This window comes from Antennarius striatus, chromosome 6 (assembly GCF_040054535.1).
Source record: "Antennarius striatus isolate MH-2024 chromosome 6, ASM4005453v1, whole genome shotgun sequence".
Lineage (NCBI taxonomy): Eukaryota > Metazoa > Chordata > Actinopteri > Lophiiformes > Antennariidae > Antennarius > Antennarius striatus.
In genome coordinates, this window is record NC_090781.1 from 13,487,091 (window position 1) to 13,501,384 (window position 14,294).

Here is a 14,294-nt window from a genome sequence, read left to right on the forward strand (position 1 = left end):
ACGTAAAGCCTTTCAGTATGTTTAAACACACATAATCCTCTATGATGAGTCGGGGCAAGAATGTCAAGTGGTGACAATTTACCATTTGATGGGGTCCACATTATCGCTCTGCTTGATTTGGTTAACTGGTCGCGTCTGTTATCACAACTACATAATGAGGTGTACTTTTAGAGCTGGTTATGCATTCAGTGGTTAAGATGGGGGTTCTAGGCTGGAGAATGCATTACGTCAATCAGGGTTCTCACGAGTATGAATGAAAGGGGGGGAGGGGGTCCACTTTCCCTACCTACTCATGAAAGGTGTGTGGAACAGTTGAACATTATTCTATTGTCTTCACTATGAGCAACCCCTTCTAAATTCTATGAACACCAAACTAACAATCCCGAATCTCATTATACCATGTATAGTGACAATAAAGGCTTTCTAATCCGTTAAATGTTAAATGACTCCATTGAAACTGATTACAATTCCATTCCTAGAGGAAGAAGAGGTTTCTTTATTTTTTCTATGTTGGTGAGATTTGCACAATGGTGACAAACTTTCAGGTGATCTGTGGTTAAATGTTATTAAGTTTAATTATATTTGGCTGTAATATGAACATGTAAGAACTATATCTTTCAGTATTGTAAGAGGGACAAATGAAGTTCAGATAATTTTAATATTAATTATTTCATATATTTTATTTGAATGGTAACACTTTAAATTGATGCAATGATTTTCCAGGCAGTGTGTGATTTAAAACACGTCACTGTTGACAACCCTTAAGGACAGACAATCAACCTTTTGCATTAAACTGTGGGTGTCACATAGCAAAGGGAACAGCCTTTTGGTTGTGAATACATCAGAATGTGATATCAAATAGTGTGTGTCTAGGTAGACACTGGAGAAGAAAAAAACCACAGGTAAAAAACAAAGCCTGAGCAATATCAACGTTCCATGTAGTTAAATGCTAACAAAGACCAGAAACCAAAGGAACAGTAACAAGCAAGCTAAAAACCAATGGGCTGGAGATATTTCTGCATGAAATGAATGGTGCAGTGCTGCAGTAGATTGATAACCTTCCACCCCTGCTTGCTTTTGTGGGGTAAATGACTGAGTTGTTAAAAATTTTAAAAATGCTAAAAATACTGTTCCTAGACAACTATACAGCAATTCAAAATGAATCTTAATGTGAGGGTTAAACAGACATAAACTGAGATGTGTAAATGAATATAAACAATATATTTAATAGAATATCCAGTAGGCAACAGGACAAAAACACGGACAGTTGCCAGGTGTGCTGGGACACACAGTAATAAGACATTTTAAGAGACATACCCATTTATCCAAATTGACTGCCTGCTTGGCAGAGAACAAAAAGGGAAGATGAGGAGTTGTCAGCAAGTAAAAGGCAATCAAGCAAAAAAAAAAGGATGATATTTTAATCCACATTCAAACCAAAAATATCTTGTGAAGAAAATATGAAAAGTCCATTATTATAACAACGATGGAATAAAAACAATAAAAAAAATTTGTCTGGGGGGACACTACTACTGGAAAAACTAAATTTGGCGCTCCTATTAATGAACTATAACCTCCAGCACAGGTGAATTTGAGCAAACTGGCATGAACATCAACTATGTGAAAATGTGTCTAAAAATTTAAAAACATACAAAATGAAAAAACCATGATATGCACAGCTTTAGGGCCCCAATAAAACAAACAGCATATCATATCCTGAAATAGACAACATCTAGCACTCTTTTAATTATGCTGCAAATTACTGTCACATTAATTTTGATATATTATGAAATTGGTACGAGTGGAAATTATCAAATTATCAAATATAATAAAATGAATACGTAGTTTAAGTTGTTTCATTCCATCACAGCGATAAATTTAACATTACAAAAAGAAAAAATACACTGTATTCTGTTAGAGACAAAGGTGCATGTTCACTTTTCAATTTCATTTCCATTTCCCAAGAGCTACATCCCTCTAAAACACCAACATGATCACTCACAAGTCTTTAATAATATAAGGTTTACTTCCACCAGCTACAACTATTTTTTAATTGCTATCTTTGAGTCCTACCTCGGTCATCTCTACTGTGTTGGCCAACATCTCCTGCAGAGCACGAACCGACAGGGACTGCTCTAGAATGAAGGTACATATGGCCAGATCTGGAGGCACATTCTGTAAATGTATAAAAGACAAAATTGATAAATGCAATGTTTTAAACAGCACAAACAAAGGGATGAAAAGTTTCTACGTACCTGAGCATTGGATGTGGTTTCCAGGAAGCAGAGACGGTTTCCAAAGCCCTCGCAGGAAAGACATAGCTTAATCTGTTCCTTCAGGACGGAGGCAGTGCACTGCAGAACGACTTGGTCATCCTGAGCCCAAAACACAGTCAAACAGTTAGGGACACGTCCATTCATTCATTGCCTTTTACTACTCCTATTCTTCTTATAGGATTTAAATCACACAGTTACATCTTATGTTTTCCTTGGCTATGCTATGAGACTTATTAACTTAAACTCCTTTTTTATTTTCTGCTCCGACACTCTACAAGTCAGAACTGAAGCCTCTTGGATGAGAGGTAAAACATCTTTAACAAGCCCTTAACAAGCCCAACTGATTCTTGTTTCCTCCTCTGGATTTGGTCATCGTTGTCTTCCATATATATTATGTCCGACAAGGTTGATTGTAAATTAAATAGAATTGGCTTCATTAGCTATTTTTATAAGTAACTGCACAATATCGACATTTGCTTGAAGAAACATGCCTCATGATTCATTCTTATAATAAATGCTGAGGAGTAAAACACTACACTACACTCTGACAGTGAACAAGGGGTGTCACACAAGGGGGCTAAATTCAAGACACAAACTCTATTGCAGACCAAACAGATTTTACATTTGTTGAACTGTGAAGCGAAAGACTGTATTTTGACCTGAAAAGATCAGTTTGAAAAGATTCCAATTACTTTTTTCCTCAATAAAATAAGTGAGTTTGACATATGTGCAGTAGACTGTAGAATGTGATGTCCTCATGGAGAGGACTGGTACAATACATGCATACATACAACCCATTTCCACAAACACACTGCTAACAGACTGTAATTTGTTGGCGGAACTCTCCAGAGACGCGAGTAAATACAGCGATAAACACCCCCTCCACTGTAAACCCACACCTGACACTCACACATTCTCAGCTGCTCTTTCTCCTCAGTCATTATGTAAGTGGAGCTAACACTTAACCTGACTAATTACAGCACAACACTTCTAGTTCGGGACAGATTCTTGACTTTTCCTCTCTCACCTAACAACTTCTGAATTATTGTGTATTGTTACTGTTGACAGGTTCATTGTATTGTCCTGGTGATTAGTTAGGATGTCTATGTCTGTGGGACATGACAAGAAAATGGAGAGTGATCCACATCAGTGACCTCGTAACATATCCTCTGTACTGTCATTTATCTCTCCCCCGCTTTGAAATGTCTGCTCTGTCCAGTCCTCATTCCCTGCTTGTTTCCTGCCTCTTCCATTGAACACAGGAGCAATGCCACTTAATATACAGCTCAAGTGTAAAATTGTACACATATCACACAAACATTGCTTTGAATTAAAAGTTATGATTCCCACAAGTTAAAATGTTTAAAAAAAATAAGTGTTCTGATTTTCCTTCAAACCTCCATCAAATAACTATACCTGCCAGTTCAATCCCAGTCAGTTTGTTTGTATAGCAACTTTACAATGCAACACAGCCTTGAGTGAACCACTGCACATAACAAGGCAAATATAAGCTGAAAAACAAATCTATATAAATATAGTTACTTAGCATTGACCCTTGAATGAAAGACCAGTTAGAAATCTTTATAATCAAGATGTCATGGACACCTGACCTGGAGGGGACAATCATTCCAAAGTTTATGGGCTGCAACAGGGGGTAGATTTATATGATGATTGTTTCAGCCAAAAATAGAACCCTTTTGTCACATTTTGCCTGTTTATTTACATGTTAAAGGATGTAAGTGGAAATTGAAGTAAGAAACCTATATATACAGTATATATACTTAAATACCATCCCATTGTTGTATAAACTGCCAAACCAAAAATCCATTGAAAATAATGGATTCATACTTAACCTCCTGTGAGGACCATTTAACTGTACAGACAGCAAAGAGTCTCTTATGGTCAGAACAACAGTGAAAAAACAATGTTGGGATGCCTGCGTTTTGTTTGTGCTGCAGATTCTGCTGGGTTTATTAATGCAACTCCAATTGTAGATTTGCTGAACCACTGCTGTCATCTTGCTCAGCGGCGTTGGGTGCAGAATGTCTGATAGAAAAAAGGTAGTGCTAGCCATTCAAGCATTTAAAAACAATCAATAAATATTGGTACTGTAATTAATTCTATGGATATGTACTGAACAATGTAAGAGATATGTTCACCTATGTGTGTCAGCCAGGAGTCAAGCAGCTGGATTCTGCATGAAATGCAGGTGCGATAAGGTGTATGTTTTACATTCGATTTACGTATGATCTGATTAGTCGACTAGTGATTAGTTGACAATCAAAATAATTGTTGGTGGCAGTTCAGTGACAGACAATGACTATTTAACTTCCTGTTTTATTTCTTTTTATGTTTAGGAAATCTTCAGTGAGTCATTTTAACATCCTCCAAACACTTTATTTAGAGGTTAGTGAACACATTCTAATCAATTTTAGCATGTACAGACAGAACAGAATTGGACCCAATAAGGAGGCACACCATTACAGCAGTCAAAGGAAGGTAAGTGTTGACTTAATAGAATTTAGAGCAGTATAACAGTGCATCTGCTAAAAATAGGAGATTAAAATTTGATGGTTTACATAGTCCCCGTGTCTGCGTGGGTTCTTTCCAGGTTCTCTGGCTTCCTCCCACCTCTAAAAACATGCAGCTTGGGAGAAATTATTACTCCAAATTGTCCTTGTGTGTGAGTGTGTGTATGAGAGGTTGATGTGTGGCCCTGTGATGTGGTGGTGACACGGATGGATGGATGGATGGATGGATGGATGGATGGATGGATGGATGGATGGTTGATATACATAGTGAAATGCAGCAGTCACAACAAGCAAAATAAAGACAGCTGAATCATCATCAATGAGTAAAGGCTTATTCAAAAATTCAGATTCAGTGAAATGACCCAATTTAAAAATTAAAACTGATGTCCTCAATGCCATTAAAATGTGAAAGAGTTGGTAGCTGTTGGGAGTAACTATTTTTATCACATTAGACAAAAAAGGCAGCATTGAGATTGGTCTGAAATCTGAAGGGTATTCAAGATTCAAATTATCAAATATTTCATTATCTTCAGAGAATGAACAGCTGCATGTTTAAAATATACAAGGATAGAAATTGTCACCATGCAACTATTAATAATTGTTAAACTGCAAGGGCAATCCCACCAAAAACTGCTGAGAGGAGACTGGGGGGAATGATGTCAGAGGTGCATTTAGTTGGTTTAAACTGTATTCACTCCATTTCGAACTGCCAGGGGCTGGAGGGATTGGGGACCAAAGGATTTCATCTCTGCTTTTTGCGGCTAATGTTGTCCTGTTGGCCTCATCAAACCTGGACTTTAAGAGTGCACTGGGGTGGTTTGCAGCTGAGTGCGAAGCGAATGGGATGAAGATCAGCACCTCCAAATCAGAGGCCACGGATCTCAACCGGAAAAAGGTGATCGGCCCTCTCCTGGTCTGTAGCGAGTGTCTCCCCAAGTGGAGGAGTTCAAGTGAGTGAGGAAAGGACAGAACGAGAGATTGACAGACAGACAGCGGCTGTAGTGATGCGGTCGCTGTATAGTTCTGTCGTGGTGAAGAAGGAGCTGAGTCGAAAGACGAAGCTCTGGATTTACCCGTCAATCTAAGTTCCTACTCTCACCTATCGTCATGAGCTTTGGGTCATGACCAAAAGGACAAGATCCCAGATACAAGCAGCTGAAATGAGTTTCCATCCATCCATTTTCTGCCGCTGTATCCGCCGTAGCAGGTCACGGGGAGCTGGAGCCTATCCCAGCTGGCATAGGGCGTGAGGTGGGGGACACTCCGGGCACGACGCCAGTGTGCCACGGAGCCACACACAAAAACAAACAGACAACCACACACACACACACTCACTCCTACAGCAGTTTAGGACCGGCCAATCAACCTGAAGCGCATGCTTTTGGAGGTGGGAGGAAGCGGGAGAACCCGGAGAGAAACCATGCAGACACGGGGAGAGCATGCAAACTCCGCACAGAGCGGGACTCGAACCCGGACCCGCCGTGTTGTGAGGCGACCATCGTACCGCCCTCAAAATGAATTTCCTTTGACAGAAAATTTGCACTTTACAGAAAACACCTTTTAACACAAAGTGCGAGGGGGATTCTTGGCCTGCCTTAAAAACAGTTTTGGCATTTTATCAGCCTGTTAATCAAAAGTCCATCGGGCATCTTATTTATGATGAGATGTCCTCATCGAGGCACCAGAGTTGAGGATGATGGAGCAGAATTTCAAAGCCAAATGTCACACCAGTGCCACACATATATTACTCAACAATGAACTGACTGAATATCTATGACAGCCACTGTGAAAAATCTCTGTAAAAAATTTGAAGTCCACATAAATTTCACAAAACGTGACCCGACTAAACTGGCCATTTCAGAAGAGAGGACCACACAGCTTGACTGAAGTCCCCATTTAGGAGACAGGGCTGAGCTGGTGTCTGTCTAAAAGCAGACTGGAGGAACCAAATGACTCATTGCTCTGAGCTATGCTGTGCGATCAGATGACAACTGTAGGTAATATATGCTCCAATACTATAAAGCAGTGGTAGCTGATGGTTTCAATCTATTTGTGCAACCACAGTCTCACGCAGGAAATCTACTCGGCCTGAACCACCCTATCTCTGTAATGAAGCTTCTTCTTCTAGGCAAGATAAAAAAGGCAGATGACACAAAGGAGCTCAGAGGTTCTGTAAGTGGAAAGGTACAGAGCTTTGGCCTCAAAGTTAGAGAGAACATATAACTCTCATTTTTATAATTATTATTACTATTATTATTATTATTATTATTATTATTATTATTATTATTATTATTATTATCATTATAAGTTGAATGTTTGGATTATCAGACTAACAAAAACAAAAAACTAAAATGCTTAAGCAATGACGGTGCTGTCCTGCAAAGTCTCGCTGTGAAAGTCATTCCCATTTTGACCATGTGATAATCTCACTTGGAGGCCAGAGAAACCCTTGGTGTTAACTCATCATTATATTAATAGAGACAGCTTTAAGGATTTGTAGGATGTGACCTGGTTTTTTATATTGATCCAGTCAGAATTCCTGATTATTTGTTAAGCTCACACGGTCGTATCTGATGGAGACAAGACAGGTTGTGGAGTAAAAGTCAGGAGGTGCTCGTTGTCATGTGCTCCCGTGATTTTATACCTGGACACACAAGACATGTGTATGACATTCATTTGATGTTCTCTTAATGTAGTGGATATAAGGCTACAACCAAACACAGGCTGCACTTGGCAGCTGAAGCATCTGGGCTATGTGGACATTAAGGGTCAGAGGGAGACACACAGTCAATTGGATGTAAACTCACAGACAGTTAGACAAATAAACACACCAGTGTGCACAAATAGACGTGTGTAATGTAGCAGGGATTTACAATGAGAGGCACAGATAACACCTGAAAGGAGACACCTTTATATGTCTAAGGGTTCAAATGCAGACAGGAGGTAGTCGGGGTTCCCCAGACATGAAGGCATGCCGCCCCGACCAGACAGGAAGCAAACAACAAGCAGATGTGAAATGGGGATCTGACAAATGAAATCAGCTTATATGGTAGCCCACCTTTTTACAGTGTCTCAGTTGATGGTATGAATGTTGATACAACACTTTTTAAGTTGTGAACAGCATAAAGACTTTTATTGATTGCCACAAGTTAAAAAAAAATTGAAGCATGCCGTGTCTCATAAACAGCATCAGCTTATAATTAAAGGTAATGTCAGATGGTCAGTTCCAGATAAATGCATAGAGAATTAATTTCTTTGATGCTCAGTGATCTATATATATTTATGGATGCATTTCTTAACTTAGATATTCAGTTCAGCAGTTAGATTTTAATTAAGTTAACTTTACAAATTTCCCCACTGTGGGACAATAAAGATTTTCTATTATTATTATTATTATTATTATTATTATTATTATTATTATTATTATTATTATTATTATTATTATTCCAACAGTCTTACACTGGTGGAGTACATAAAAATAAAGATATGAAATTAGAAAAAGAAATGTCATTGGTGACCTGATCTGAGAAAAATGTACTTTTGATGATTTCCATACTGTTCTTACATTTATTCAGCTTAAATGGTGTCCAAAAAAGTTCTGATGCCTTAATTAACCTATGTGATACTACATAAATGTACTTACTTTTGAAAGGTTTCATATTTTCCTTTGTTTCTTAGTTTTTATTCCTGGCTGAATCATTTTGAAAATTTAGATAATGTAATAGAAATGCTTTTTAGTACTTTGAAAGTAAATTAGTTATAAACCAACACACCTGCACCAAGTTATCGAATCGCATAAATTGAAAAACAAATGCATTTTTCCCTCATGGTCCTGATTTCTGCTGATGCGGGCCAGCTCCAGCCACTGATTATATTCTGCAGATATTAAAAAATAAAAAATAAACCAAAGGGAATGAGAACACTGAACTGTAAGTGGGTGGAGGAGGGAAACAGCTCAATAAGACAGTAGAGGAAATGGTTATGGGGTTTCCTTTGGAAAACTAAGCAGGATATCTCATCACTGGGTGCATTCTGAACGGCCCATAGCTGCCACGTCCTCCTGAATCATGCATGTACAGTTGCTCTAAAATTAGATGACAAAATAACACTTCAATATTACAGTGGACTAATTTTACCTAACGAATTTTTAAATAACAGCATTTTTATTGTCCTGCTTCCAGCTACACCATCTATAGAATGAGCTTAAGTAGTCTGTGCTCTCTGTGGATGGGAAGAGCCACCAAGAGTAAATGTAAACGTTTAATTTTAACATGACTACACATATTAAAAACAGGCCTATAGATCATTGTCACCTCTATGTGTGTTTGTATGCCCATTTGCCATATTAGTAATTCATTACAGTATCAGGTTTTCATCTGCACCAGTGGAGAAAAAGTGTCTGTGACACCAAACCATAAAAGAAAACAAACTAGAACAGAGCCACAAAGATTAGTTAATAAAAAAATTGCAGCTATTTTAAAAAACACTTCTAACTCCTTCAGTCCTCGGAGTATAAATGTGTCTCTGCTCTATACTGTATGTCTTCTGTTGTATCTGAGTCCTTCAGATTTGGAATGAAGTACAGTATTAAGTTACAGAAGTAATTCAACCACTAAATAACTACTGAATAAGAAAAAATTGAAGCGTTACAAATAAAGAAATCTTAGTGTTTATCCACAATATTATTGCTACTTCTTTCTCATTTCATACTGTTTCTACCTGATGTACTCTTCGTGCCCAGATAATCTCTCTGTATTCTTACTTTTGTCATTCTCCTCTTTTCTGTCCCTTTCTCTGCTACTTGTACCACTCTGCTGTGGGTCATTCCCCTCCGCTCCTCTCCTATTTTAGGTCGCTGCACCTGTCGCTATCACATTCCCTCCTTCTGCTGACAAGCAGATACTTAGAAGCCTCTTGGAGTTCAGAAGTCTTTCTTGGAGACAGATGACTCTCACAGGACAGGATTGAGCACAGAAAGGCTAACTAACAACCTCTATTTCCGATGATAATAAAACAATCAATACCGAAAAAAAGCAGAACACATTTCAGTTCAGACAGTTACATGATGTTTTTTGTGCTTACACATCCAAATGTATCCTAAACCTTTATTGCTTATCAATAAAACTGTAACAGAATTAGGGTTTAAATGTTGGCATTCCCAAGAACTGCTTAAAATCAGTTGATAAGAACAATAGATACATAAAAACATGAATAGGTTTTTATTCACATGTCACTAACAGGATAGTCTGCATGTCAGTGAAACTTTACAAATTCACAAATTTTGAATTTAATTAAGGCATACTGTTTTAGCAGGTGCTGCACTGGGTTTTGTCTGAGACACGACAAACAGAAACATATTAGAGTAGATGTGACATTCTAGACGTTTCACAACAAGAATGTAAAGCAGGCAGAGGGTTACTGGATTTATTTAGTCACAAAACACTTAATTCTCTCATTGCTTCTTAAGGGCTTTAAATTGTGATACAACGGCTTTGCATATTTTACACTATGTAGTACATTGTGTTTAAATCACATGCAGGCTTTTTGTTGCTGTTCATTTCTATTAATTTCACTATACAAGCCACCCTGGAATCATTGCTATCTCAGCATATAATTTGTCAGTATATTTAAAATTATGTGTATGTATGCAAGTATGAGATAAAAACAGTACTCAATGGTTAGGTAAAGCAGTTGTACATGTTTTGATTTCCCTATGTATCAATCATGATACGATAGGCTGTTAGACGATAAATGGATTTAATCTGAGGTCAAAGCATCAATTTCAAGAGAGATTGATTTGTTTTTTAATATTGCTTAACCTTTATATAAATCATGAACATGACAGGACATTCATGTTGGACCCTTCAATGAGTATCACACACACACACACACACACACACACACACACACACACACACACACACACACACACACACACACACACACTGGTGCTGGAGAATGCAGACCAGACCACCTGTTCCACCTGATTATTGTGTAAACTACTGTGATGAAAGCAGGCAGAGTAACAGGTGCTCTGTGTGTTTGTGTGTGTGTGTGTGGGGGGGGGGGGTTAGCTACTGTAGAAGTGTTCATCTCCTGGCTCAGCACTCTTTATGCCCCACTTGGTCACACCCTCCCCACCCCTTCACCCCCCCACCCCCCATTCAATATCTGCTGCTGCTATATTGTAGCTCACTTCTGTAAATACTGATTATGTGTCAGGATGTGTGTCCGTAAAAAACAGAAAAAGAGCAGGGAGAGTGGCAGTCCAGATGAAAAATGAGAAAATACAAATAGATATCAGTGCAACTAAATGAAATATACTCTATATCATATCGTTCTGTTTCCACGTTCATGGTCACCTGGAAGTCGGCATCCCATCCTGATCTCAGGGTAAAATATAGCAATCCCAAAATGACAAAAGAGGCTTGGCGTTTTATATCATGACTGCATCATCTTTGAAAAGAATACAAACCTGATTCTTCGAAGTAAAACTTAAACAAAGCATCTGATGAGTAGTTAGGATTCTGGTGTACTCTGAGACCTTTCTCACTATATCACTATCCAGACAACATGAATGAAAACTGTCACGGCATTAACCCAAAAAGTATTTAACAGCAGTAGCTGTGAGTTGCACACACGTTGCGCGATCTATGTTTTAGTTGCTCATCCTTCACTCCTGGTCTGTCCATAAAAAAACCTGACATCTCATCGCATCAAGAGTAGAGGAGACTCACCCAAACGTAGAAGACAGGCCTGTCTCATGACGTAACCTCATCAACTGAGCCAGACTTGTTTCAGTTAGTCCGAAGTCAACACAATTTAAGATTAGTTACTATGGAAACTCATGCGGTGATACTAGCCTGTTCCAGAGCAGGCTAACTGTCATTATAAACATCAATTGTTGAAAGTGAATGGAAAACACATAATTTTTCTTTTCGGGATTCTCTACCGTGCTGCAAATACAATAAATATAAATGTAAAAGTTTGATTAAAGTAACTGAAATATATAAATTAAAACATATAAAAATACTTTGAAACATGTAGAATAAAAGATAACACATAGAAATGAATGAAAACACATGTACCTACATTTATGTTTAATTATACGATATTAAACTTTATGTAATTCAAAATACAGCTGCAAACACAGACAAATACACCAAACAGACAGATTTAAGAGAAAGTAATTATATTTAATTTGGTAATATTTTAATGATTTTTTATGAGTAGTTGTTAACCTCCTTCTTTTGACAGAATAACCAAATTAAAAGAGGAAGCATTGGGAGCAGTCATACTTACTGCTGAGCCATCTGAGGTACTACTTAGATATTCTATTGGCCAACAGTGACAGAGAGGGTGAGGGTAGTGAGGGAAAGAAGGATTCAGCTGGAAACAGGAAGAGCTAACAAGCCTATGCAAAGGCAGATATGGAAGCGAAAGAAGGCTCAGTACAAACTGCAAAAACACACTGAATCCAGATAGACATGTCAGGATTGTGTTCACCCAATGAGCACTGAATTATTCATCTGTATGTCAAAGTACAACCATACTACATCTGTATTAAACTAAAGCTAAAATGCCCAAACAGTTGTGGTAAATGTTAGTGTGGAATTGAAACGTCTGTCACAACAATGCACAAGAACTCGAGCCACACACACACATCTTCACAAACACACACACACACCACGTCTCCCAAAGGATTCTGGCAAGTAGGATACTGACTCCTCTAGTTTCTCACTCCAGAGTGAGTGTGCTTACTATAAAAAGAAATTGCTGCTATAGACGGGGGTTTGAATACCCCTTCAGACTCGCTCGCCTCTATGATTCACACAAAGACATAATGAAACACTGGTACAGCTTCAATTGTCAGAAGACAAACAAACTCTTGCATGGACTCTGGATTACCTATGGCTTCATAAATTATCAACTAACTATTAACTAACCCTAACCCTTCATTCCCTCTTTTGATCTGACAAACATGCAGGCTTATAAATGACTTTATTATCTTTAATGGAACCCCTTTGGGTTTCTTAGGTCCATTTAAGTCAGATAATGGAATCGAACTGTATCAGCATCCTTGTGGAACAGGCCCCAGATGTACACCTTTTACAAATTTACATGGAGAGCTATGCAACTGTAACTCAATCCGTCTGTCACAAATTTTAATTATATTGAAAAACTGACCTTTGTAAATGTGTGGGGGGAAAAAACTTCAAAATGTTTGTTAGGATTTGTGAGCTTTGTAAATGAATCTGTAAATACACACAGGTTTGACAATGAGTCCAAGCTTCTGCTGGGAAGTCTTTATTCCAAAATATTGAAACTCAAAAAGGATCTCAGTTATGACTTAAACACAATTGCTGTTTTTGTATGTGTTACCTGCAGCTATCAAACACCAGTATTAACAACTCTGTTGTGACGTCTGTTATTGGGGGGGGGGGTTCACAAAAAAAAAAAAAGACAGCTAGCAATTACAAACCAAGTTAATCTCTTGACAGCAAATGTGTGACTTTTTAAGGAGGAGAATAAGTGACACCTGCTAATTACGTGAAGGCAGAATAACAAAAGGCCTGGGCTACGTTATGATAGGAACATAAAACAGAGAGCATAACGGAGCAGCCCTGCTGTGTAATCTGTGCATGAACTCTGTGACGTTGAAATTATCAATGTAAACATGAAGATGATGACAAAATACTTTCAGTTGTTTCCCATCTTACACAAAGCGGGATTCAGCATTCCAAAGATCTCATTTGTTTTTCCTTTCTTTTCTTTCTGTTAAAAAAAAACCCAGAAGAAACACACACACTGACACAGAGAATGAACTTTGTTGGTGGTTTATGTGAGGCAAGAACACCTCTGCCGTCCCGCTCCACTTCCACAACACCTCCCGTCTCCAATATAACACAAGAGAGAAAGAGAAACAGCTGACTCACCCAATGCCTCCTATCATTAGCATCTAATTAAAAGATTAATAACACAGACAATTTTTTGAAAGCTTTTTAACTATGTATCCTTACAGCATCATGAGTACTTACATTTATAGTCCATATCCCTGGTCCACTGAACCCATGACCCAGACAGTGTTAGAGATAAGCCCGTTGAAGTAAACCGGACATTAATAATTCACATAGACGCACTGTTTATGCTTTTGAAGCGTGTTTTAGTCCTGCTTGAGCCCTTTGAACCCACTGAAGCTATTCAAAGTTTTTAGCCTACATGTCTCACCATTTATCTGACAATACCTGAAGAGAAGAAAAAAACCATTACCATCCTAATTTCGTAGCAGAAACATTGTCTGTGTTTATCTATGACATGGTCTTGTCGACATTGAACATAAAACCCTTTTCACGAATAAGTTTACTTGAGCCACTAATAGAAATACATTTCATCAGGGGTATTTTGAGGCACTCTCAAATACAGGCAGATGCATCAGTTGCTGTTTGAGAGGATTTCTTTTTCTCATAATGCATGTATGAGATAACAT

At 38.1% G+C, this 14,294-nt stretch overlaps 1 protein-coding gene across 3 annotated transcripts in view; it reads right to left on the minus strand.

Moving 5' to 3' along the window:
• Positions 1-14,294, minus strand: part of ryr1b (ryanodine receptor 1b (skeletal)) — a 60,900-nt gene that overhangs the window by 45,422 nt on the left and 1,184 nt on the right. For all 3 annotated transcript variants that reach the window (XM_068318274.1, XM_068318273.1, XM_068318272.1), the window contains exons 2-3: positions 2,256-2,375; positions 2,074-2,175 (exon numbers count right to left, since the gene is read on the minus strand). In XM_068318274.1, the coding sequence (XP_068174375.1) occupies positions 2,074-2,175; positions 2,256-2,375 (222 nt within the window). The remainder of the gene's footprint in view (positions 1-2,073; positions 2,176-2,255; positions 2,376-14,294) is intronic.